General features: G+C 45.1%; 1 protein-coding gene across 1 annotated transcript in view; it reads left to right on the forward strand.

The window, feature by feature from the left end:
• The window catches only part of CFAP77 (cilia and flagella associated protein 77), a 94,424-nt gene that overhangs the window by 59,197 nt on the left and 10,383 nt on the right, over nucleotides 1-24,844 (forward strand). The window contains exons 4-5 of the mRNA XM_083596551.1: nucleotides 15,791-15,896; nucleotides 17,865-17,966. Coding sequence (XP_083452677.1) covers nucleotides 15,791-15,896; nucleotides 17,865-17,966 — 208 coding nt within the window. The remainder of the gene's footprint in view (nucleotides 1-15,790; nucleotides 15,897-17,864; nucleotides 17,967-24,844) is intronic.

Below are 24,844 nucleotides of genomic sequence, written 5' to 3' on the forward strand. Positions count from 1 at the left end.
AGACCTGGGAAACCAGGGTTCAAATCCCCATTCAGCCATGAAGCTCAGTGGGTGACCTTGGGCCAGTCACTCACTCTCAGCCTAACCTACTTCACAAAGCTGTGGATATAAAAACGAGAGGAAGAAAACCATGTATAGTATAGCTCTTTGGAGAACAGGTGGAATATAAATGCAAAATGAGGAAAGACTGCAGTATTTGAACATTTTAGTTTAGAGGAAAAGTGAATAGGATGCGACATGGTAGAGTTGATAAAATGATGCATGACATGGAAAAGTGTATAGAGAAAAAATGGGGGGGGAATCTTACATTGAATTTCAGTTTATAGGCATTTCTGATAAGGGTGACCCCTCCTACTGGAAAAAGGCAGAGTCTTAAACTTGCAACTTCCTCTCTAGAGAGGTGGAGTCATAGTGTCTCTCCAAACTGAGTAGCAGCAGAGCAGAATAACCATCAAGCAGGCGCCCATACATCAAACAAATCACTGGAGTTCAGTACAAGAAAGGAAGGACACATGCACACAAGCAAGCAGTTTGGCAAAAACACAAAAGGCAACACCCCAGGGCTCCTCTCCATACCAATCTGCAAACCAACAGCAACCGCCTCTAGTGTTGACAAATGCTGCAATGCGTTGAACCATGATGCGGGCCTTTAACCCTAGCTGAATGTCTCTGAGCTCCAGCACGTTGAAGTTGAGTTGGGTCTCCTGAACCACCAGACACCCTGAACCACATGGGACCCTAGATGTGCCCCACATCTGAACAGGCTTGCATCAGATGTCATGGTCACTACTTGGGGCACCTCCAGACTGACCCCTCCGAAAGACATTGCAGAGGATTCAAGGGGAGGTGTTTGTTTCCCTCTAGCAATCACAGCACCTGACGAGCCTTTCTTAATAAAGGCTGGAAAGCCTTGGCAGAGAGCAACCAAGGTTGGTTCTTAACCTCAGCCACTTCCTCTTCTAAGAGGGGCCTCTCCCTCTTGACCTACCTACCGCCTGAATGGGAGGAACAGACGTTTTAGCCCATTTTTGTGGCAAAGGAGGCCTAACCAGAAAGGAGTCCTGGGTCCTCAGGGCTCAGGTGCAAGCAGCAGGAGGAAGAGGGTTATCAAGCCCCGTCTTGTGAATAGATCCACTTTTCCCTATGCCTGCATGTGGACTGCTTGTGTTTGTGTTTACTCTTATGGTGATGAAGTGTATTGAGCAGGTCTGGGTGTAAATCCTACCACCACCACCAAGGAAATCAACCCCATCACCCATGAAAGCAATTTTGGGAATTTTTTTGAATTAAGGAAAGCCTCAGAATCAGAGTGGGGGCTCCCCATACTTACCCCCACCTGTTCTGGCAAAGAACCTAGAGAATCACCAAAGGCTGCTTGTCTGGAATCTCCAAATGCATAAATCTCCTCCTCTGAGCTGTTGGGAACTTATTTTGCCTGACCAAAGGTGGCAGCCCTAGTGAGGTGGGAAATGCAAGTTCCTGGCCCTGCTGACTTCTCCTATGCCTGCCCGGCAGTTGGGACAGAATCCATCTGCCCCCTACATTTTCCCCTTCCCCAGACAACAGGGGTGGGGGGGGGAGAGAAAGAGAATGAAGGAGAAGTAGAAATGAAGAAACAGGGAGGCAGGGCAGCCAACAGGAAACACAATGAAAACACCCAGGGTCTTAATCTCTCCTTGGCCTTGCTATGGACCTTAGGTTGGTTGCCCTGGTTGTCCGGAGGGCCTGGTAGGAATTTTTCCATTTGGCATTAGGCTTTTTGGTTTTTTCGCCTACCTCGTAGCAATCGTCACAACTTTCATGGTATTGGTGGGTAGGTTAGGCATTGGAAATATGTGTTGTGGTGTCGAAGAGCTAGGTGTGGCCATTGCCTATGCCTTCAATATTTTGGGTATTCCGTTAAAGGAATCTGGCGGTCGTGTATTCTGTCCGATGCCTGCTTGGCGGGAGGCCATGGCACGACCCTCGGTGACATCAGGAGAGAGCCTATAGTTGGATGAGCATCAACAGGCTCCACCTACTGGTGAATAAACCCCTTCGTTTTAGACATCCAATGCCTAAGCCAATACCTTTTCACTGCTGTAATCAATAAAGTTGTGGCCTTTTCTTGCCCATTAACCTTATATCACGTGTCTTTGTGTATTCATTTCACATCGCGGGGGTTGGGTCCTCGAACCACAAACAAGAAGAAGGAGAGGACTAGACAAAGAAAAAAATCACAAAAACAAACATGCAATTTCCCCCCATCTTCACATATTTACATGGAGAAACGCAACCATCCCTTGCAGCAGGCAGGGTCAGTCTGGAGAGACAGGGTGACTTCTCCCCTCCCGAGAGGAAGTTGCAAGTTGAAGACCCTGTCTGTCTCCAGTAGGGGAAGTCATCCCTATCTGAAATGGTATCCCCCTCCATCAGCTAAATGTTTTTCCCCCTATCTCATAGCACTAGAACTCAGGGACATCTAATGAGGCTGAATATTGGGAGATTCAGGATGGGTAAAAGAAAGTCCTTCATCACACAACTCATAGTTAAACTATGGAACTCACTCCTGCAGGAGCCAATGATGACCATTTGAATGGCTTTAAAAGAGCTTTCTCTTTGGGCAGATTCATAGAGGAGAAGGCTATCAATATCTATTAAGCACAGCAGTTATGCTCTGCCTCCACAGTCAGAGGCAGCAATGCTTCTGAATACCACTTGCTTGACACATCAGGAGAGAGGGCTCTCTTTTGCTTGGATTCTGCTTTTGGATTCCCACCAGGATTTCTGGTTGGCCATGGGACTAGGTGGGCCTTTGGCCTGGTCCATGAGGGCTTTTCATAGGTTCTTAAGAAAAATGGTAAGGCGGCTTTAACTGGCTATTTACCTTGGAAGGTCATGCACCAGTTTAGGACAAGAGGCATTGCATCATGATTAGAGGAGCTGTTCAACGTGTGTGTGTGTGTGTGTGTGTGTGTGTGTGCGTGCATGCGTGTGCGTGTGTGTGTATGTTTTCTCCACCTCCCTCTCCTTCCCCAGGAAACTTGTTTTGCACAGGCCACGTGGCCACCTTTTGTTGCAAAGAGCCATAAAAAGGACATTTTTCATTCCTCTTTTTCCTTCCCCTTCTCTTCATCCCAGACATAGATTTATTCCCTTCCTAAGGTCTGTGGTGTGCTAAGCTGGGAGGGGCTTTTCAGGAAGGCGCTGATGGGACAATAATAGATAATATGGCCGCTCCCAGGAGCGTTGTCCAGGACTGTAGCCCATTCATCAGCAGCCGGCACTCCTGCCAAGGTCAGCGCTAACGAGGATGTGGTGGGGTCCCCGGCCGCCCCCATGGGGCATCCTCCAATCAGATCGCTTGGATCCGCACTCCATCCTCTGATTTTTACAAGGGCTGCCTTCTGTGAACCAGGTTATGCCGCAGGGAGGTTGCCCTCAGAGCGCAGAGCGCCTCAGTAACAGATAACTCTGCTACATCCACGCTCTCATGCAAGAGACCCCTGCTCTCATCCTCCGAGCCTTGCTTTCAAGCGAAAGTAGGGCCGTGTGTGTGTGTGTGTGTGTGTGTGTGTGTGTGTGTGTGTGTGAAAGAGAGATAGAGCATGCATTTGCACACATACAGTGTGACTTTAATGTTTAGTAAATTGGTTAGATTAATGTATCAAACACCATTTTGATTAAAAAGGGCCCAATGATTAATCAGATTTTTTAAAGACTACTGAGTTTGCTCACCTGTCTGTCTGTTTATTGAATTTATATCTGTTTGTTTATTGCATTTATGTCCCACCTTACCCCACCCCCGCACAAGAGCTCAAAGTGGCATGCATGGTTCTCCCCCCTCCTCATTTCATCCTCAGAGCAACAACCCTATGAGGTAGATTAGGTTGAGAGAGGCAACAACTGGCCCAGAGCTACCCAGTGAGCTTCATGGATGAGAGGGAATTTGAACCCTGGTCTCTCAGGTCTTAGTCCAGCACTCTGACCACTGCATCACACTGTATCCAGTGTTCATCCTGCTCAAAGTAGAACTACTGGAATTGATGGTTATGTCTAATTCAGGCTCATTCATTTCAGTGGGTCTACTCCAAGTATAACTTAGTTAGCTACAACCCTACCCAATAGACTGGAGAGTTGTGCCCCTCCTATAAAAGCTAAGGGCCACAAGTTTCCCAGCCTTGCTATAGTTGCATCTAATAGGCCAGAGTGGATTGTGTGTTTCTCCCAGACTCCTGTATAAGCTTCCTGGCTCTTCCTTATCTGGAGGACAACAGGTTCTCCAACCCTAAATTACATTGTCCCATGCTGACAGACAGCTGGAAAACTGGATAGCTTCTGCTTATGCATTTCCAGCAAAGGAAAAGCCACCGCCTCCAAACAGTGGGAGATTTTATGCAGCCAAACATAACTGTGCATAACCACCAGTAAGTAAAGGCCTAAGGACCACAAAACTGTAAATTGCTAGAGAAAGCATGGCCAGGTCATGCTCACTCACCTTGGGGGAGCAAGGAAGTATTGTCCACCCCCGCCTTTCCTCTTTCTCCCTCTTCTGTTTGAACCATGTAAGCTGAGCAGACATCTGAGGCTGGGACCGCATGTTTGTGACTAACTTCTGTATTTTGCAACCCAAGAATGCCTTACTTCTGTTGTTTTTGCTGTAGCATTGAGATGCATACATGAGACTAGTGATTACTGTAAGTAAAGCATTTAAACTTACTAAAGTTTGTGGTCTATTCACTTAGAGAAGAGGAGAGGCAGGGGAGAATTGTAAGTGCTTAGTAATGGAATGTTTATAAGTTTGACAACCTATATTTCTCATGCTTTCCAAGTGCTGCATAAATCTGTATTTTAAACTCTGCTGAGGGCTATTTTCATTAAAGAGTGAGCCAAGCCCTGCATCCTTTTTTGAATTCAGGTAATCAACCATTTTTTTCTTTTGGTAGTTCTTCACACAAGTGGGACTTCAGGATTAACTGGTGTTCCCCAGATATTTCCCTAAACAAATCATAGACAAATCATAGAATCATAGAATCGGAAGGAACCACAAGTGTCTTCTAGTCCAATCACCTACAATGCAAGAATCCCAACATGTGGTCTCCCATCCACTTTGAAACAATACCGGATCCTGCTTAGCTTTGCAAATATAGCCACATACATATAGCCACCCTATATTTAAAGCACTGTGATACCACGTTAAAACAGTCATAGCTTCCCCCAAGTAATTCTGGGGGTTCCAGTTGTTTAAAGGTGCTGAGTGTTGCTGGGAGACCCCTATATTCCCCTCACAGACCTACAATTGCCAGATTGGTTTAATAGTCAATCCCTCTTCACAGGGAACTGGAAATTGTAGCTCTGGGGGAATAAATTAGATTATTTAATTTCTATACAGCTTAATATATATAAAAATACCCTAAGTGGATAAAAGAAACAAAGATCATTGAGACAAAACAAAATGACCATCTCAGTTTCTCTCTCTTTTGCGGTTGGCCTTCTTAACTGCATTTTGTTCTGAAATTGTTCTATGGGTCTTTGGACTGCTATAAAGATTTAGTGGTGTATAGAAAACTGAAGCAACAACAGATAAACAAAATATTGCAATAATACACAGTTTCATATAAAAATGTTACATTAATATATATAAATCAATATCAGTTCATTTTCTAGAGACCCTCAGCACTCTTAAAAGACTACAGCTCCCAAGATGCTTTGGGGAAGCCATGGCTGTTTACAAAGTGGTATCATACTTCTTTAAACATATGATGTTAATGTGGCCTATATGTTCTTTACTCAGCTTCCTTGAAAACACCAGCAATTTAGGAACACAGGAAATGGCCTTTTAAAGAGTCAGACCTGCTGGTCCACCTAACTTAGTATTGTTCCTTTCTGGGCAAACTTCAGGGCAGGGGGCGGGGATGGCATGTGCCAGTGATGAACAGGGTCAGAGACAAAAGTGGTCTGGGGCAATGAATGTAAAGTTTATCTTTTACAGTAGGATAGTTTTTCCACATGCACACTTCTCTATCCTCCATGCAGACAAACACTGATCATTTATCAGAGTTTAATGACAAATCCCAGCCTGGCAAAAACACCTAAGGCGGATGTGGAAAAGGGTCAGAGAGGGATGAGGTCTAGGAAGTGTCCCAAGAGACAGATAGTGAGATCTGCACCCCTGGTTTACACTGCCTGTCAGAAGCTCTCAATCATTTCAGAACAGGGAACTTCCCTAGCGCAACCTGGATATGAACAAGATTGAACCTGGGACCTCCTGCATCCCAGGTAGATGCTGCACCACTAAGCTATGGCCCTTCCCCTCAAAATAAAGTAAGATTCTAGTCCTCATGATTCTGAATAAACAGCCAATTGACACAGGAAGCTGCCTTGTCCTGAGTCAGCTCAGTACAAGTTCCTGGTCCATCTAACTCAGTACTGTCTACACTGACTGGCAGCATCTCTCCAGGGTTCCAGACAGGGCTCTTCCCAGCCTTACCTGGAGATGTGACTGGGGCTTGAACCTGGGACCTTCCGCTCGGCCCACTGAGCTGCTGCCCTTCCTTCCCCAGACTTCTTTGTACTCTGCTTCAGACACATCTCAGCAAGAGCAAAGCAAATTTGACACACTCATAACTACACACACACACTCCTCTAAGCATGGCAATGAACATCTGATAAATCTTTTTAAGCGTTCTGTTTACAAGAGAATTTATTCTTCTGACGGCATCAGCTCATATGAGCCCTCTGAGTCAAATAACAGATCTTCCGACTCTTAGAAAAAAGCATTTTCCTTATTGGCTGCCCACAGAGAAGTAATTTATATCACTGTTTCCCCCTCCTTGCAATTTACTGGGGGCGGGGGCATGAAGGCGTATGGAAATCTGAGGTCATCTGCACTTTTTGTGGTGGACGGGGGGCGGGGAGGACCACAGTCACTTTTTCCACCCAAGATAAGGCATTTTAATTTAATTTGGTGTGCTTTAAAATGCATGCAAGCTAACCATTGGTTTGATTGGGTAGTTTTGCTGGCATTCAGGATCCAGATTCCCAAATGTTTTCCACCTACACATTTGGGATTTGTCAGTGGGGAAGGGTCTTCTTTCTTTTTCTGAGGAAGGGAAAATGAGGACAAATGGGGATCATTTTCAAAATGATCCTCCATGCCTCTCAGTGGCTTTATTTCTGGGGTCTGTTTAGAGGCCTATCTGTAAAGCTGTGGGGGGCTGCATGATACGGCTTCAAAGGACAGCTCCTTTATAGTTCTGCATTCCTTGTCCGCCTTTCCCCCACTGCCACCTATGACAAAGGCTCCCTTCTGCTACTAATTGAATCTGCCCCTTCTTTGGAAGAGGGGATACTAACAAGCTAACAAACTGCAAATGGGCGTTTACAGCTTGACTTGGAAGCTGAGGCCCTCGGCCACTTGCATCCACATTCCCTCCCCTGCCATTACTTTTTTATGCTCGCCAGGCCATAAACAATTAAAAAAGATAACCAAATGCCCAGCAGTCCTCTTTCCTAATTAAGGTGTGAGCACCAGGGCTATGGAAGGGAGCTAAGTGCTTCAGTTACCTCCCTCTCCTCTTTCTCTGCTTCCCCCTCCTACTTTCTGCAGGCCTTGTTAGACCAGACAGGTCCCTTACCCAAATGGGAACAATTAAAGCCAGCAAGAGAGGGAGGGAGAAAGAAGGAAGGTTCAAGGAACAGCAGGCTCTATCTGCTGCCTAGGAAAGACATGAATCTGTGGATGCATCATTCTCTTTGCTGCTGGGACAAGGAGAGCAGGAGAAATAAGCACAGGGGACTTGGTCAGCTGCTGTTCATCGGTTATCATTTGGGATAGAGGTAGAATGGGGAAAAGGAGCCCCTAGCATTGCACAGCATGGTAACACCGATCAGGGAATGGTGGAACAGCTGACTAGGACCTGGGAGACCAGGGTTCAAATCTCCAAACAGACATACAGTGGTACCTCAGGTTAAGAACTTAATTCGTTCTGGAGGTCCGTTCTTAACCTAAAACTGTTCTTAACCTGAGGTACCACTTTAGCTAATGGGGCCTCCCGCTGCTGCTGTGCCGCCGCCGTGCGATTTCTGTTCTCATCCTGAAGCAAAGTTCTTAACCCGAAGTACTATTTCTGGGTTAGCGGAGTCTGTAACCTGAAGCGTCTGTAACCCAAGGTACCACTGTAAAGCTCATTTAGGTGACCTTGGACCAGCCATTGCCTTTCAGCCTAACCTACCTCACAGGGTGTAATGGGGATTGAATGAGATGGGGGAGTTGTGCACCACCTTGAGATCCTTGGAGAGAAAGGTGGGATATAAATGCAATAAATGAAATGAGAAAAGGTTGCAACATTTGGGGCTTCTCAATTTAGAGAAATCCAAGTAAGAGGCAACATTACAGAAGTTTATGAAACTGCGTGCAGGATAGAGAAAGCGGACAAAGGGAAGTTTTCCGCCCACTTTCCTAACACTAGAATTCATGAACATCCAACAAAGCTGAAAGTTGGAAGATTCAGGATGGACAATATAAAGGACTTTTTCATGCAGCATGTAGTTAAACTGTGGAACGGGGTGGAAGTAATAATAATAATAATAATAATAATAATAATAATAATAATAATAATGTACTACAGGAGGTATTGATGTATACTGTATATATATATATAATGTGGATGGCTTTGAATGAGGATAGGACAAATCCATGGAGAACACGGCCATCAATGGCTACTAGCCATGGGGGAGCAGGTGACGCTGTGGTTTAAACCACTGAGCCTCTGTCCCAGTTCCTGCCAACCTAGCAGTTCAAAAGCATACCACTGCAGGCAGATAAATAGGTAAAACTGTGGCGGGAAGATAAAGAGCGTTTCTGTGCACTCCGGCTTCCGTCATGGTGTCCCGTCGCGCCAGAAGCAGCTTAGTCATGCTGACCACATGACTCTGAAAGCTGTCTGCAGACAAACACTGGCTCCCTTGCCCTGAAGCAAGATGAGCGCCACATCCCATAGTCAAGTTTGACTGGATTTAACCGTCCAGGGGTCCATTACCTTTTTTTTACTAGCCATGATGGCTATGCTCTGCCTCCAGAGTTGGAGGCAGCATGCTTCTGAACACAAGTTGCTGGAAACCACAGGAGGGCGGTTCTCTTTTGCTGGGGTCTTGCTTTTGCAGGTTTCTCACAGGCTACTGGTTGGCCTCTGTAACAATAGGATGCTGGGTGAGGTGGGCCATTGGACTGATCCAGCAGGCTCTTCTTGGTTTCTTAGCCATTGGGCATGTTCTTCTTTGGGGCATGAGGCTGCAGCTAAGTGAAAGAACAGGTTCCTAGGTTCAATCCCTAACACATTCAGGCTGGGCTAGGAGAGGGTCCTTTCTTTGAGAAGGGAATGATGGGCAAGATGGGCCATTGACCTAATCCAGCAGGGCTGGATATGTTCATAATGCCCAGAGAAGGTATCAGAGGGTTATGTTGCATGGGGAGAAGGAAGCAGAATAGAATTTTGTAAGTTTTTCAGAGGGAAAAGTTTTCAGAGGAAACTGACACACCACCCTAGAGTACAGTGTTGTCACTTTGTCCCTGGCTGCCTGCTCACAGGTCGGCGTTGTGCATAGATTTTAATTTTAACAAAACAGCTGTCTCCAGCAAAAGGATCATCAACATCTGAAAAGGTTTTTTTTTTAATAATAAAAAAAAGAAATTCTCTGTCTTCTGCTGAACAGACTTCGGAGCTGTCATTGATTTTCCAGGAAGTGGGGGGGAAACCCGCCTCTGGCTATTCAACCAAATTAGTAGTCACTGATGACCAATTATTTTGCCCCGCTGTGAACGGGAAGCCGTTACTAAAAATCCAGTTTGTCAGACCCAAGGCTTTTCCCCTGAAACACCTTTCAACCGGTGTGTACTTAAAGTCCCTCAGAAGGTTCTGATGCTTTGGGGAAGTTTAATCCTCCATATAAAAAATAAAATAAAAAGTTTTAATGAGCTGCAGGGATGTGACGGGCCATCATGAGAACAGGCTGTTCTGCTCTCGGTAGAGAACTGTTTCGCCAAATGGGCGAATCACGCCTGTCAGGATTTATACATACCTACAGCCGAAAAATGTCAGCCTTATATTTGCAAATTATAATTATCGTTCCTTGCGTTGACTGTCCTCCCCACCAAATACCTTAGGGTTTTTATTTTTTCAAAAAGAGAAGTCCTGATTTCCTAGTCTCTGTCACAAACATGCCATAGGCTTGTATCCAACAGGGAAGAGTTTGTAGCTCGTTTAAGGCCTACACAGTTTTGATTTTAAAATAGTGTTAATAATTCATTATCCTTTAAAGAAAAGGGGGGGGAAAGATCCAGCCCGCAGAGCCTTAATTAGGCACTCCCAGCCTCCCCATTTGGCACATAAGGCAGTTTTGGCCAAGTCATGCCCACCTGCCACCTTCACACCACACATTTAAAGCACTATGATACCATTTGAAATAGTAGTGGCTTCCCCCAAAGAATTCTGGGAGCTGTGGTTTGTGGATGGGGCTGAGAGGGGGAACTCCCTCTTCCCATTCTGGAGTGGCTTAACCATCATTCCTCCTTCCCAGGGAATTCTGGGAATTGTAGTTCTGTGAGGGGAATAGTGGTCTCCTAACAACCTTCATCACCCTTAATGAACTACACTTCCCAGGAACCTTTGGGAGAAGCCATGGTTGTTTAAAGTGGTATCACAGTTTAATAATAATAATAATAATAATAATAATAATAATAATAATAATAATAATAATAATAATTTATTTGTACCCCGCCCATCTGGCTGGGTTTCCCCAGCCACTCTGGGCCGGCTTCCAACAAAGATGAAAAATACACTAAAATGTCACATATTAAAAACTTCCCTTCAGATGTCTTCTGAATGTCAGGTAGTTGTTTATCGCTTTGACATCTGATGGGAGGGCGTTCCACAGGGCGGGTGCCACTACCAAGAAGGCCCTCTGCTGGTTCCCTGTAACTTGGCCTCTCGCAGTGAGGGAACCGCCAGAAGGCCCTCGGAGCTGGACCTCAGTGTATCTCAGCTTTAAATGCATAGTGTGAAAGTGGTCCAGGGGTCATATATGATGTCAGGTGTGTGACAGTGAAAGATGGTCAAAAGAGGAAAATCAGCTGCTCACCTAATCCTGCAAAGCCATATGGACAAAAAAAAAAGAGTTAAAACTTTTTCACAGCGAAGGATCATATTCTAGTTCGAAGGCAGGTGTGCTTTCCAAGAGAAGCAGCCTAGCACCCATCTTACAATCAAGCTGAACAGGAGCTTGCTTCTCTTTCAAATGAAATATTTCCTGGGTCTTGGAAATCAATTTAGCATCAGAGTACATAAAAAATCTAGAAAAGTGTGGCAGTTTGGGGAGGGAGAGATGTTCCTTTGAAAGTAATGTTTTTGAATAGATGGTGGAATTGCTTTGCAGATATTTAAGGAGAGGCAACATTAAAAGGAGTTCTGCCAATAATCTCCTAAATGTTTATGTGTCTCTCTGTATATGTGTGTGCGCGCGTACACACATACACACCATACTTTTTGTGTATAAAAATCATATTTAAAAGTGGGAGTTGTCTTATACATGGATAGTTCACAGGGTTGCCATTTGATTGGTTGCTGCCACAGCTATTGTGCGTGTTATTGGTTGCTGCGTTAATGGGTGGTGTTGATTGGCTGACGCTGTGGTAGTTGGTTGGGTGGCAACGGGAGGCAGATTTTCGGCAATCCCCCCCCCCAAAAAAAGCTCAACAACAACTCTGGGCAATCCTTCTCAAAAAAGCTCACCAACCAACAACTCTGTGCCATCTCCCCCCATTTTCTTAAATTTGAGTCCCCAAAAATAGGGATAGTCTTATACACAGGGAAGAAGAAGAAGAGTTTGGATTTGACATCCCGCTTTATCACTACCCGAAGGAGTCTCAAAGCGGCTCACATTCTCCTTTCCCTTCCTCCCCCACAACAAACACTCTGTGAGGTGAGTGAGGCTGAGAGACTTCAGAGAAGTGTGACTGGCCCAAGGTCACCCAGCAGCTGCATGTGGAGGAGAGGAGACGCGAACCCGGTTCCCCAGATTACGAGACTACCGCTCCTAACCACTACACCACACTGGCTCCCCACAGGGGTGTCTTATAAACGGAAAAGTATGGTATTCTGCAACTTTCCTGCATTGCATCAGGGAATGAGATATGCAGGTGAAGAGGAGAGATATGCAAATAGGCTGGCTTGGTTCTCAGTGCCTCCCACCGAGTTCTGTAGCAGGAAGAGAAACCTGACTGAGCATAATGCCCATGCTCTGTCTCCAGAGCTGGAGGTAGTAATGCTTATGAATGCCAGTTTCTGGATACTACAGGAGTGGGGAATGCTCTAGTGCTCATATCCTGCTTGCTGACTTGCCAAAGGCACCTGGTTGGCCACTATGAGAACAGGATCTTGGACTAGATGGGCCATTGGCATGATCCAACAAATCTCTTCTTACATTCTTAGTGCTGGTCCCTGACACTGTGGCAGGAGTGGGTGATAATAAGGGCAGGTATAACTCCTCTCTCCAGTAGGGTGCCAAGATGCATCATTTACATTCTCTCATATAACTGAATGGTAAGCATTAAGAACATTAGAAGATCCTGACTGCTGAATCAGGCTGAAGGGGGCCCCTGTTCTCACAGTGGCAAATCAAATACCTCAATGGGAAACCCACAATCAGGACATGAGTACAACAGCGGTTTGGGGCAGGCATCAGCTGGCCTACTGCTCCTTGTACCCGATTGTCCCTTCTCCTGACCCCATCCCTGCTATACCTGAAGCAGAAAATCCAAATAGCATCTCCCATCATGCTTAAATTATAATCAGCATTACGCTGCCCTCTGAGATGGGCTGTGTCAGCCTATCAAATGGTACAGCTGGCCCCAAATCAGGGATGTGGTGATGCCCATAAGACATAGTCCCTGTGATCTATGACATACCATCCCCTTCAGCCCAGCTCCACACATCCAAAAATGATGGTCTCTTTATATATGAACGGCCACACTGGATGTATAGCATTAGATCATGCACATAGCACATACCACTCCCCCTCCCAACTGTCCCACTTTAAATGGGACATCCCAGAATTACAGAAGCCATACTGGCTCATCTAAGCCGCCACTTCCCAAAGTATTTTGGGTGAGAAATGCTCAGGGTTTCAGAACCAAATGTAGGGCTGCCAGACATCAGGATTCGTCCCTTGAAAATGGCGTCTGGGCAGAATTTTCAAAAGGCGGCAAAAATGTCCTAGGAAATCTGGGTGTATAGCAGCCCATATCAGAAGTGCTGATTTTTGTGTGTGTGTTCTTTTCTTAAAAAATAAGTAAGAACTTCCTTTTTTGAGATTTTGCCTAAACCAAAAGGCCGCTTTTCAATGACGTGCTTTGAAATAATTTCACATCAACCTAGAAAGAAGAGGGAGATTCTCCTCAGAATGGGAAGTGAGAGGTTTTTGGATTTTTTTGGTAGGTATATATCTATGGTGCTCAAAGGAGACACACACTCTCTTTCTCTCTCCTCTCTATGGTTGTCTGTGGTTTAGGTCTATAGTTCTGAAGCCCTGAGCATTCCCCACCCGGAAGAATTGGAAAGTAGCGGCTTAGGTGAGCCAGAAGGTGGAGGCGGCTGTGTGGTGGGAGCATTGGGTGGCAGGGAGCAGAAAAGGACAGTCCAAGGATTTAAAGGAGGTGGCAGTTAGGAGGAGTGAGAGGGCAAGATGGGGGGAAGCAGTAATTGTTAACAGGTTTATTAAAAGAGAGAGAGCGCAACATTCCCATGCACAGGAGAAGTAGGCTCGTGGGGAAAACCTGGTTGTGCAGGTATGTGTGTGTGCATATGTTGCATTTCCTCCCTTTTCTATTCTAGTTCCCAGAACTGTCTTCTGACTGCATAGCACAAAAAATGTGTCACTTCCGCTTTTTGCCCCTTCCATTTAAAAATGCATGTGTTTGCTGCTCAATTAAATAGTGGTACTTGCAGGGAAGAAATTTTCCACAAGGTGGAAAATAAATTTTAGGTTTCTTATTTGCTTTGGTGTTGTTGTTCTTTTCTTTTCTTTTCTTTTCTTTTCTTTTCTTTTCTTTTTTTGTAAGAGAGTCACCGAGTGCTTTTGTATTTAATGAAGTTGACAAAACTGAAAAGCTCTCTGTTGTTTTTGTCTCATGCTTCTGTTAAAAGCAGAAGATGCCGTGGAAAACTTTGTGGCTACAACTGCAAACATGTATATGGGGTGGGGATGCTCTCATGCAAGTCAGCTGGCTCCTGCACACATCCCAATTTTGCCTTGCAGAATGTTGGAGGGTATGATAACTGTTGTACTGTATCAATCCATCAACCTCTGATGGATGATTTAGAAGAACTGGGTCCAGCATCACTTTCGCTGATCATGTGTGCCAGTATCTATACTTAGCAGAGTTACATCTCAATGCAGCTCCTTCCTTGGAAGCGTCTTTGGCGTTCAAGGTACACACAGTAGGCAATAAACACTCATGGACGCCATAAAGATTCAGTTAAGTGTAGAGGTTTACTTGACAGGCATAAAAGCATATTGGTAGCAAATATGTACAGACATTCACCACTTCCATGGTCAAGGCATGCTTGAGTCCAACAAGAGTCCAAGACTCTCTCTCTGCTTCTCTCACCGCAAGGCGTAAGCAAGAGACTCACAAGTTGCAGTGTCATACTGTGTGTGTCCAAAGAAGAGTTCCCATAGAAAATGTCCTTGCATAAACAAAACAATCTCAGCCTTCTGCTGCTTCTTGAAACTTCTTCTGTGTTCTTCTCTGTTTCTGGAACAAATGATTCTCACACACAGAGAGAAAATATCCAACAATAACATCATTAGCAAAGGCTCCTCTGAAGCCTGCAGTGTGCAATAATTAGTAATAAAATTCACGGTAGGAACAAAATAAATTAGGGGAGGGGGATTTAGGAAGAGTGACCACTTGCATACATGACAGGGAAATGACTGCAACCTCCACCATTTATTTATTTTTAAAGCATTGGCTATGATGAAGAAGGCATTTTATAGCTGCCCAACAATGACTTTAGGTAGGGACCCACTCCTAGTGACTTCTGTATGTTGTTGGACTACAGCTTCCATCAGCCCCAGTCAGCATGGCCGATGGTTAGGGGTGATGGCAATTGTAGTCCAACCACACAATCTACTGGCCTCCCAGTGTTATGAACTACAACTCCCACCACCATTGACCATTGGCCCAGCTGGGGTTGAATGTAGGGAAATTCAGTTTTGTTTACTTAATTCAGACTTCTCAAATGAAAACAAAGCTGTTATTCAAAATTTACATTTTTCCAAATTTTGGGTTGGAAGTTCTCCATCCAAACAATGTTTATCAAAATGTATACATTATCGGGAAACATGTGAATATATATATATATATGCAAATATGATGTAGAAAAGAATGTATTATGTTATAGGAAATTGCAAAACAGGTGGAGATGTTAGTCAAAAAGTCATATAAAAAGTTGTGTCTGTTAGGCGAAATTCATACTAAAAGGCTGGTGGATTTTCCCAAGAATTTAAGAAATCAATCAATTGAGGTGGAGCTATGGAGAAGTGGCTTCAAAGATTGCAAAAAATGAGGAACTTAGACAGCAGAAATTGATACATCCACCCGCCCCTAGGCTGATAGGATGTTGGGAGTCCAGCAATGTCTAGAGGGCACATGTGGGTCTTGATCTGATCCAGTTATATGGCGTTTGATTATTAGAGATTCATTTATAGATTCCTTCTTCCATGAGATCTTTCCCTTCCCATTTTTCCCCAGGCCCTCCACGCCATTCTTTGATCTATTGCAGCACAAATACAAAGAGATGTGGATGGACGAGCAGAGAGCCATCATCAAAGCCGAAAAGGCAGAAAAAAAGCAGAAGGTGAGCAGACCTTTGGAGCATAAGAACCTAAGAAGAGCCTGCTGGATCAGGCCAATGGCTCATCTAGTCCAATGTGCTATTCTCACCGTGGCCAACCAGATGCCTGTGGAAGCCTACAAGCAGGACCTGAATGCAACAGCAACTCTCCAATTGTTGTTCCTCATCATCTGGTATTCCGAGATAGACTGTTCCTGGGTATGGAGATTTTGCTATCATAATAGATCTCCATAAGAAGAGCCTATTGGATCAGGCCAATGGCCCATCTAGTCTAGCATCCTGTTGTGACAGTGCCAACCAGATGCCTCAATGGGAAATCCTTAAGCAGGAGCACATTCTCCTCCTGTGGTTTCCAGCAGCTGGTTGAAGATTTGTGGGTTTTGCCAGGCTCCATGATGAAAGATTGGAGGTATGTTGCTTGTTCATTTCCAGGCCCAACTTAAGGAGCTTGTGTTGGTGTTTAAAGTTATAAACAACTTAGGCCCCAAATATCTGAAAGACCACTTCCTTTCCTACAGACTTCCTTGGGTGTTAGGATCAGCAGAGGGGGCCTTCATGGTAGAGCCACCACCTTCAGAATCTCATGGAATAGTGGTGACCCTGGAGAGGGTGGCAGCCTCTAAGTTGTGGAACTCCCTTCCCACAGAGATGGGTCTGTGCCTATATACTTTGGGGGAAAATAAGAAGACTCATCTCTTTACCCTAGCCTTTGATGTATGGGGTGTGTATTTTTAGAACCCCATAAATGGTAGTTTCTTTAAAACTGTTTTTAATGTTGTGTTTAAAATTGCTGTGACCCACACTGGGGAGCTTAGGGTAAAGGGTGACTACTTCTACTTCTTCTTCTTCTTTTTCTTCTTCTTCTTCTTCTTCTTCTTCTTCTTCTTCTTCTTCTTCTTCTTCTTCTTCGTTAGCTTGGAGAAGAGATGCTTAACATGTGACACCACAAGCATTCGTAATTTATTTGAAAGCTTGTTTGAAGGAATTGGACTTTACTGTCTTGGACTGCTTCAGTATAATTTTTACCTCTTTTTTAAAAACTTGTTTCCTCATTTGGGGTGTAGGGTTCTTTTGGAGGGTACTCCCAAGGCTCATACTTTACACAAAGAATGAAGCAGATGTGTTTTCTCCAAAGTGCAAAATTAGAACAAAGTTTTCTGGGTGACCTCAGGCCAATTGCTCACTCACAGCCTAACCTACCTCATAGGGTTGTTGTAATGAGAGGGAGGATAGCTAAGTATGCCACCTTTTGCTCCTTGGAGAAAAAGTTGGGATATAAATATTGAAATAAATACATGCGTACATTAGGAGGAACATTAGAAGGTGATGGACTCTCCCTCATCTGAAGGAGGCTGGATGGCCAACTATCAGGAACTCTAGCAGTGGATTCCCTGTTGGAGGTGTTGGACTGACCTTTGAGTTCTCTTCCAGCTGTCTGTTTGCAAGCTTCGGGTGAATATGTCTCTGCTAAAATTGATATTTCAGACAAATTCATTGACTCTAACACTATCAGTCATTTCTGGCCATGATGACAGTGTTCTACCTTCACTGTCTGAGACAATATGCCTCTGTAGACCAGTTGCTGGAAGTCACAAGGGGGGAGAGTTGCTGATGCCCTTAGATGCTGCTTGTGGTTGGATGCTGGACTAAGTGGTCCTTTTAGTGGCCTACTTCAACAGGACTCTTATTATCTTCTGCCTCTCTGCTGCCTCTGAATCCCAGTTGCTAGGAATCACAAATGGAGAGAGCTGTTATGCTCACATCCTGCTTGCAGGTTTCCCGTTGGGGCATCTGGTTGGCCATTGTGAAAATAAGATGCTAGGCTAGAATTGGCCTTTGACCTGATCCAGCAGCCAGATTCTTCTAATGTTCTCTTAGGCCCTTGTCACTTGATGCAGTACCAAGAGAATCTCTGCTGCAGCAACGTTCTGGTTGGCAGCACATTAATCTGTGTGCCGTACTTGTTTTTAGAAACGCAGAGGAAAGACATATGACACACGCACGACGCTGTTCAGGAGATTCCTGCCTCCGATGCAGGCAGATCCTCTTTGGAAAATGCCCCACTTTCAGAAGGTACGTTGGAGATACAAACAGACTTGTCGCCTTGACTCACTTGTGAACATAGCATTGATCACAGAGGTCCTGAAGAGTTGGCTCGCACCTTGACATTACTCAGACCTCTGGAAAGGCCATAGTTCAGGGGCAGAGCATCTGCCTCACATGTAGAGGATCCCATGTTCAGTCCTCAATATCTCCAGGTGTGGCTGAGAAAGACTCCCTGTCTGAAACCTTGATGAGGCACTGCCAGACAGCGTAGGCAGCACTGGGCTAGAGGGACCAAGGGTCTGACTCAGTATAAGCCACATTCCTCTATTCCTGTCTAGGAAGTGCTATTGCTCAGTTGTCTGAGCATTCACTTTTCATGAAGAAGGTCCCAGGCTCAATAACCAACATCTTCTGGTAGGGCTGACAAAATAGCACCCAGCAGGATTGAACTCTCATCTTGTCAGCTGATGAGTGGCGATTTCTGCCCTGCTCTCTGCAGGGGTCTGAGGAGGACATAACCTCTTGCTTATCAGCTGAGAAGTTACGGCTAAATCCTCCCACTTTAGAGGCATGCACCAGTCCTTTGCAGGGAAGTGGTAGGTGCAGGCAATATAGAACTGATCCTCGCCTTTCTGCCCATTTCCCAGTGATGCTACCTGATGGACAGGTTGGCATGGTTTGAGCAAAACAGCCTCATGGGCCAAATTGGACCCCTGGCGGGCCACGGTCACCCTTTGGGCTGGAGGTTCCCCTTCCCATTTCGTCTGAAGAGATGCCGTGTCTAAATCTAGTTTAGAGATAAAGAACCAAAAGCAGGTAGAGCCTCGAAATCGCACATCAACTATCAGCAGCATCTCAATAGCAGCCTGAGCAGGCACACAGTTTCCCCGCACATCCTCTTCCCTATTCTGGGCAAATGTGTCTGTTGAAATGATAGCCGTTTACTTCTACATTTACCCCTACGCCTTGTAAATTAGCACATGCACATTTTTAATGGAAACCTCTGCCCTCGTTGTTCTCACTTTTGCTGATGATCAAGTGGCTGTCCCAGGAGTGGGGGTGTCATATATTTGCAATTCCATACACACACATCCCAGCTTCCCATTTAATGCTACTCTCAGGACAGAAAAAAGGGCTTGTGGATTCCTGTAACGGCCACTCCATGCCATCACAAACACAGTGCTTTGATCAGAAATGAGTGTGGCTGGGTTTTTTTAACTTTCTCTCTCCCCCATCCTTCCTTGCCTCGGCCTCGTTGTACTCCACTTATGCCCCTACCTTCATCTGCATATCCATTTGCATATGTCAGTAATAATTTATCCCAGCTACTTGTCAGTGTGGGGTCTGCCACAGCAGTGTGTGTCAGTGGAAGATCACGACCCAGGGGCTGTTCAAACAGATTGCAATCGCTCACTCACAAGCCGGGGTTGGGAGCCTTTGCTTGCTAACTTCACTCCCTCCGGGCCCTTTGCCAAATCCTCCAAGAGAGGAGAGGAGGCCCAGATTTTCTTGGAAGACTGATCCCACCGCCCACCTGTTCTTACGCTTGCGGCGGTTTGAGTCAGTATGATACGTTCAACAAAACCAAGCGGTTTAAAGTCTTCACTTGAATTGTGGCCAGTTCAGCCTGGTGGTGGCAGTGTTTACATCAGGGATGGGGAATATCGGGCCTGGGGACCAAATGCTGTCCCTGAAGCCTTTCTACATGGCCCTTGGGCCTCTTCACAGGCCACACGCCTCACCAGCCCTCATTTGCACCCTCCTCAAGAATTATTTTGCCTTTCTGATCAGAGGTAGATTTAGGGGAGTGTGACTGGTTAAGTCACACTGGGTGCAGAGCCTCGGAGGTGCTGTTGGGACACCGCAGCTATGATTTACAATGAAGTGCAAGAGGCAGAGGGGCATCAATTTTTGGTGTTGCAGAGGGCACCACTGAAATTTGAGACCTCAAGATCTGCCTCTGCTCTGACCATGCCTCCTGCATGCATGGATGGAAGATAGAGAGTGGTGCATGTGTGTAGAAACTAGGTAAAATTTACCTTTGTTGCTGTGCCTACTTTTGCCTCTTATCCAGGCTACCACAGGCATGTGGCCCCCAGAATTGAAGAAGACCCCCCCACACACACTGCTTGCCTACATCTTTGAACCTGCTTTTAATACTCCCCACATGCAGAAAGCTAGTACAGCCAAACCTTGGAAGTCGAACGGAATCCGTTCCAGAAGTCCCATTGACTTCCAAAACATTCGGAAACCAAAGCGCAGCTTCTAATTGGCTGCAGGAAGCTCCTGCAGCCAATCAGAAGCCACGGAAGCCCCGTCAAACATTTGGGTTCCAAAGAATGTTCACAAACCAAAACACTCCTGGGTTTGCAGCGTTCAGCAGCCAAAACGTCTGATTACCAAGGCGTTCGGGATCCAAGGTAAAACTGTATCGGATCATAGAAATAGCCCTGCTGGATCAGATAAAAATGGCATCTTGTTCACTAGCCTGTTTCTCATAGAGGCCAATGAGAGGTCACTGAGAAAGTCACAAAGAGGTCAGAATAGCCCTCTCCTGCTGTTCTTCCCCAGAATGGATGTGGAGGGGGATTTTATTCAGTTTACATTTTGCAATAAATCTACCCAATTCGCTGTTTTCCTAAGTGAGATATGAACGGAAATGATGTCATTCCCTGAAATTTGCGCTATTTGAACTTTGCAATGCACTTCTCCCGCCAAATGAGATGTATGGCAATGCATATGGTGCCAGTTAAGCATGCGTGAGAATGCATATATCTGTGAAAATAACATAAAGATGTGCATAATGGAAAATTGCCTTGGAATCATTTGTATATTAGCATACAAAAATGTGTAGATTCAAAAACAAATGTGCTAAAATACTGGTGAACTTTCATGAGGACTTTTTATTTTTAAAATTATGGGCCTTTTAAAATAAAACCTCTTAATGAACAGATACAATTTTTCTCCTCTTCAAACTTTTTCTAGAGAGACTGAGTAAAGGCCAGATCCCCAAAACATGGAAGACTTCAACTATAATAATATTCCCTAAACCATAGAAAGACCTTGAATGCGTTGACTCACATAGGCCTATTTCTTTGATAAATGCAGATGCTAAATTATTTACAAGTCTTTTAGCTCATAGATCATCTTTGATTTTACCCAATTACGTTCATCTGGACCAAAAATAAAATGAAATAAATAAAAAATAAAAAATCCACAAACTTAATGTGGATAGGTGGAAAACTGAATTTAAGATGGGGGGAAAGAATGAGTAACTGCAACTACAGGTCCTCCCATCCCTATTCCTGGTATTCAGAGACGCACTGCTCTGATTTTATTTTGTTTTTATTTAGACCATTTATATATACCAGTTAACTACAATCATCTCTGAGCAGAGTATGAAAAATTCAACATAGTGAGAATTAATAAAAAAAATCAATTGAAATAATCAGTTAAAATTAAGATGCCTGCTGAAATAATACTAAAAAAGTCTCAGTAGCTGCTGGAATTTCACTAGGGAGGGGGCCTGTCTGACCTCAACTGGTAGGGAGTTCCATGAGACTGGGCCCACCATACTGAATGCATGGCTCCTGGAGGATATGAGTTGCACGTTCAAGCCATCAGGGACTGCTATCAGTGACTCCCACAAAGATCTCCATGCTCTGTACAGGATATAATGAGTCTGGCAGTCCCTAATAACCATTGAAAGCCATAACCTCTATGGCTCCATCTTCCAAAGCCATCCAAGTTCGCAAGGGTGCCAACTTGAATAAAATATTGGAGGGCCCAGGTAAGCCCCACCCCGCATAATCAATCATATGACACGGTGCACACACACCATTGGAATCGCAATGCCCATCCATTTTGGGAGGGGCCAGCCTCCTCAAATATTTTATTGGGGTGCTGAAGCCCCCTCGGCCCCTAGGGGTTGGCTCCCATGCAAGTTGGTGATTGGTCTTGTTATCTAATCCATAGTTTTGTCTGGGAAAGCCTTAGGCCTTCAAAGCCTTTCTGTGGGGCCCTCAGGTTTCTCTCCAGACCACATGGCCACATGCTCCAAACCACCTTCCTTTTTGTGTACTTGAATTTTGAAAATGCTTCTTGCTTCCCTGGATAGAGAGTAGGGTTTAGTGTGTAAAGAACCTAGCCCACTGCACAGAGATGACATTTGCATCCATTGCTCCGCCCACATTTGCCTCTGGCCCCACCCACCACTAACACATGCCCCTCCTGCCCATGGAAGGTTGCTCCGAGGGGCATGCAGCCCTTGGGCTGTAAAAGCTTCTGCATTCCTAAGCTATGCACTGTGCGAATAAATACTTCCCTTTGTCTGGGGGGCAGCATCACTCTAGTTGCCTTCACCCATGCCTGGTGTAGTGTTTAGTGTGCCAGACTAGGACTTGGGAGACCAGGGTTCAAATTTCCACTCGGCGATGAAGCTCACCGTGTGACGTTGGGCCAGTGACTCACTCCCAGCCTAATTTACTGTACTGGGTTGTTGTGGGGATTAAATGAAGACAAGGATCTGGGAGACTGGGGTTCAACACACACACACACTGCAGTTGGCTGTGTAGCTCACTGGGTGTGATGTTGAGCAAGTTACTGCCTCACTCAGCTTACAACCTACCTCACAGGGTTGTTGTGGGGATTAAATCGTGGGGGAGATGAAACATGTGTGCCACCTTGAACTCCTTGAGGAAAATGTGGGATATAAATGCAATAAACAAACAAACAAACAAACAAACAAACAAACCATTCATTCATCCTCCTGGACCACGCAGAAGGATTTCTCTGCAACGGAAACCCTTCTCCTGCCCCCCACCCCACTGCCCACTTAATTGCTCTCTGTCCACCTTTCCTGCCCTCCGGGCCAAGCCTCTGTGACATTACACAGTCATTCAGTCACTAAAGGCTAGACAAATTGAATATTTTTTCGCATTCGGATGCAGAGTTCAGGCCCCAGTGCCCCAGAATAATGGCACATGCTATTAAGCCAACCGTTTGATTTACAGGATTTTCATGCCGCCGTTCCGATTTGGTTCTTATTTGGACGTCTCTTTGCGGGAAAATAGCCCTAATTTGTGCCTCCTGGGACCCTACGGGGCTTGCTTGCCTCCCCGCCAGTTCACTGACCTAACAGGAACAGGCGGGGGGAAGGTGCACTGGATTAGCAAAAGTTGCTGAACTGTAGTATATCTGCCAGTACAGACACAGCAGCAATTGCTTAGCATCACATAACTCTTTGGGAATAGGAGAAAATTAGCATCCTGTCCACTCCGGCTAACAACCTCCAAGAAAGAAAGCAAAGCAGCTCTGTGTAACATATTTCTGTAACATACATTTAAAGCACTATTTTACCAGTCATGGCTTCTCCCCAAAGGATCCTGGGAGCTGTAGTCTGTTAAGGGTGTCGAGAGTTGTTAGAAGGCCCTATTCCCCTCAGAAAGTACAGTTCCCAGAGTGGTTTAAGAATCCATCCCTTTTCCTGGTGATCTCTGGCCATTGTAGCTCTGTGAGAGGAAACAAGGCCTCCTAAGAACTCTCAGCACCCTAAATAAACTACAGCTCCCATAATTCTTTGGAGGAAGCCATGATTGCTTAAAGTCGTATGATAATGCTTTATTGTTTGTTTGTTTGTTTGTTTGTTCTTTTAATTTGTATACTGTCCTTCATCCAAATATCACAGGCTAGTTCACAACATAAAAATACAAAACAAGAACACACAATGCATAAGTGCTTACATATAAAGTCCTTTGGCCAATTGAACAAGCTATGGGGTATTGTTTTTGTTTTTTATTATGGTATCATAGAATTGTAGAGTTGGAAGGCACCCCAGGGGTCATCCAGTCCAACCCCCTGTGATGCATGGATCTCAGCTAAAGCATCCATGACAGATGACAGTATGCATTTTTGTGTTTTTATATAGTAAACCATCCTGTGATCTTCAAATGAAGAGCACTATAGAAATTTTAAAAATTAATGATAACAACTCAATAACCCCCTTCTACAAACACATTTAGACCATAGAATGTTTAATCAGTCAAAGCTGCCTAAAGATACATAATGAAAGCACTGGGTGCACCTCCCTTGAGAGGGTACTCCACAAGTGGGAAGCAACAGCAGAGAAAGCTCATTCACATTCTGCCATCCTCTGCAGCTATCACAGAGGTGATGCACAAAGAAGAGCCTCAGGTGATGATTGCAGGGTCTTGGTTCATTGGCAAGGCAGCTATAGCAGTAACTCGCCTCTCCAAAAGGACATGGGAAAATGTGATGCTAACATCCAGTGAAGGTCTACCAAGGCTTACATGTTGAACATGCTGCAGTCTGGTAGTGAGTTTTGGACAACTTACACCTGCCAGGAGTGACACCTCAGCACCTTCTATATTTGCTGTGTTGGGAAGATTTTGGGCATCACATGGCAGGACAGAGTCTTAAATGAAGATGTGTTCTCCCAAGCCCACATTCTCAGCATGTTCACATTCCTGTCTCAGCAACATCTACGTTGGATTGGTCATGTCTGCAGAATGGAAGATGGTGGGATCCCCAACAACGTGCTCTACTGGGAGCTGGCTTCAGGCACCAGGCCTGTTAGCAGACCAACTCTATGTTACAAAGATGTCTGTAAACATGACATGAAGGCTGGCAACATCACACCCTCAATTTGGGAATCCCTTGCAGATGACCGCAATGCCTGGAGGCAGACAGACCGGTTCATACATCCATAGCCGTAGCCAGAGGAGGAATGACCGCTGGGAAGATTGCAGAGAGAATAAACATCATAGTGCATTTGCAGTAGCACAACCAGGCGCCTTCATCTGCCCCAGCTGCAACAAAACATGTGTCACCTGTATCAGTCTCTACAGCCACAGCAGACACTGCAACCTTCCAACAGTTTGACTTCA

This window comes from Podarcis filfolensis (genome assembly GCF_964270895.1).
Source record: "Podarcis filfolensis genome assembly, chromosome: Z".
Lineage (NCBI taxonomy): Eukaryota > Metazoa > Chordata > Lepidosauria > Squamata > Lacertidae > Podarcis > Podarcis filfolensis.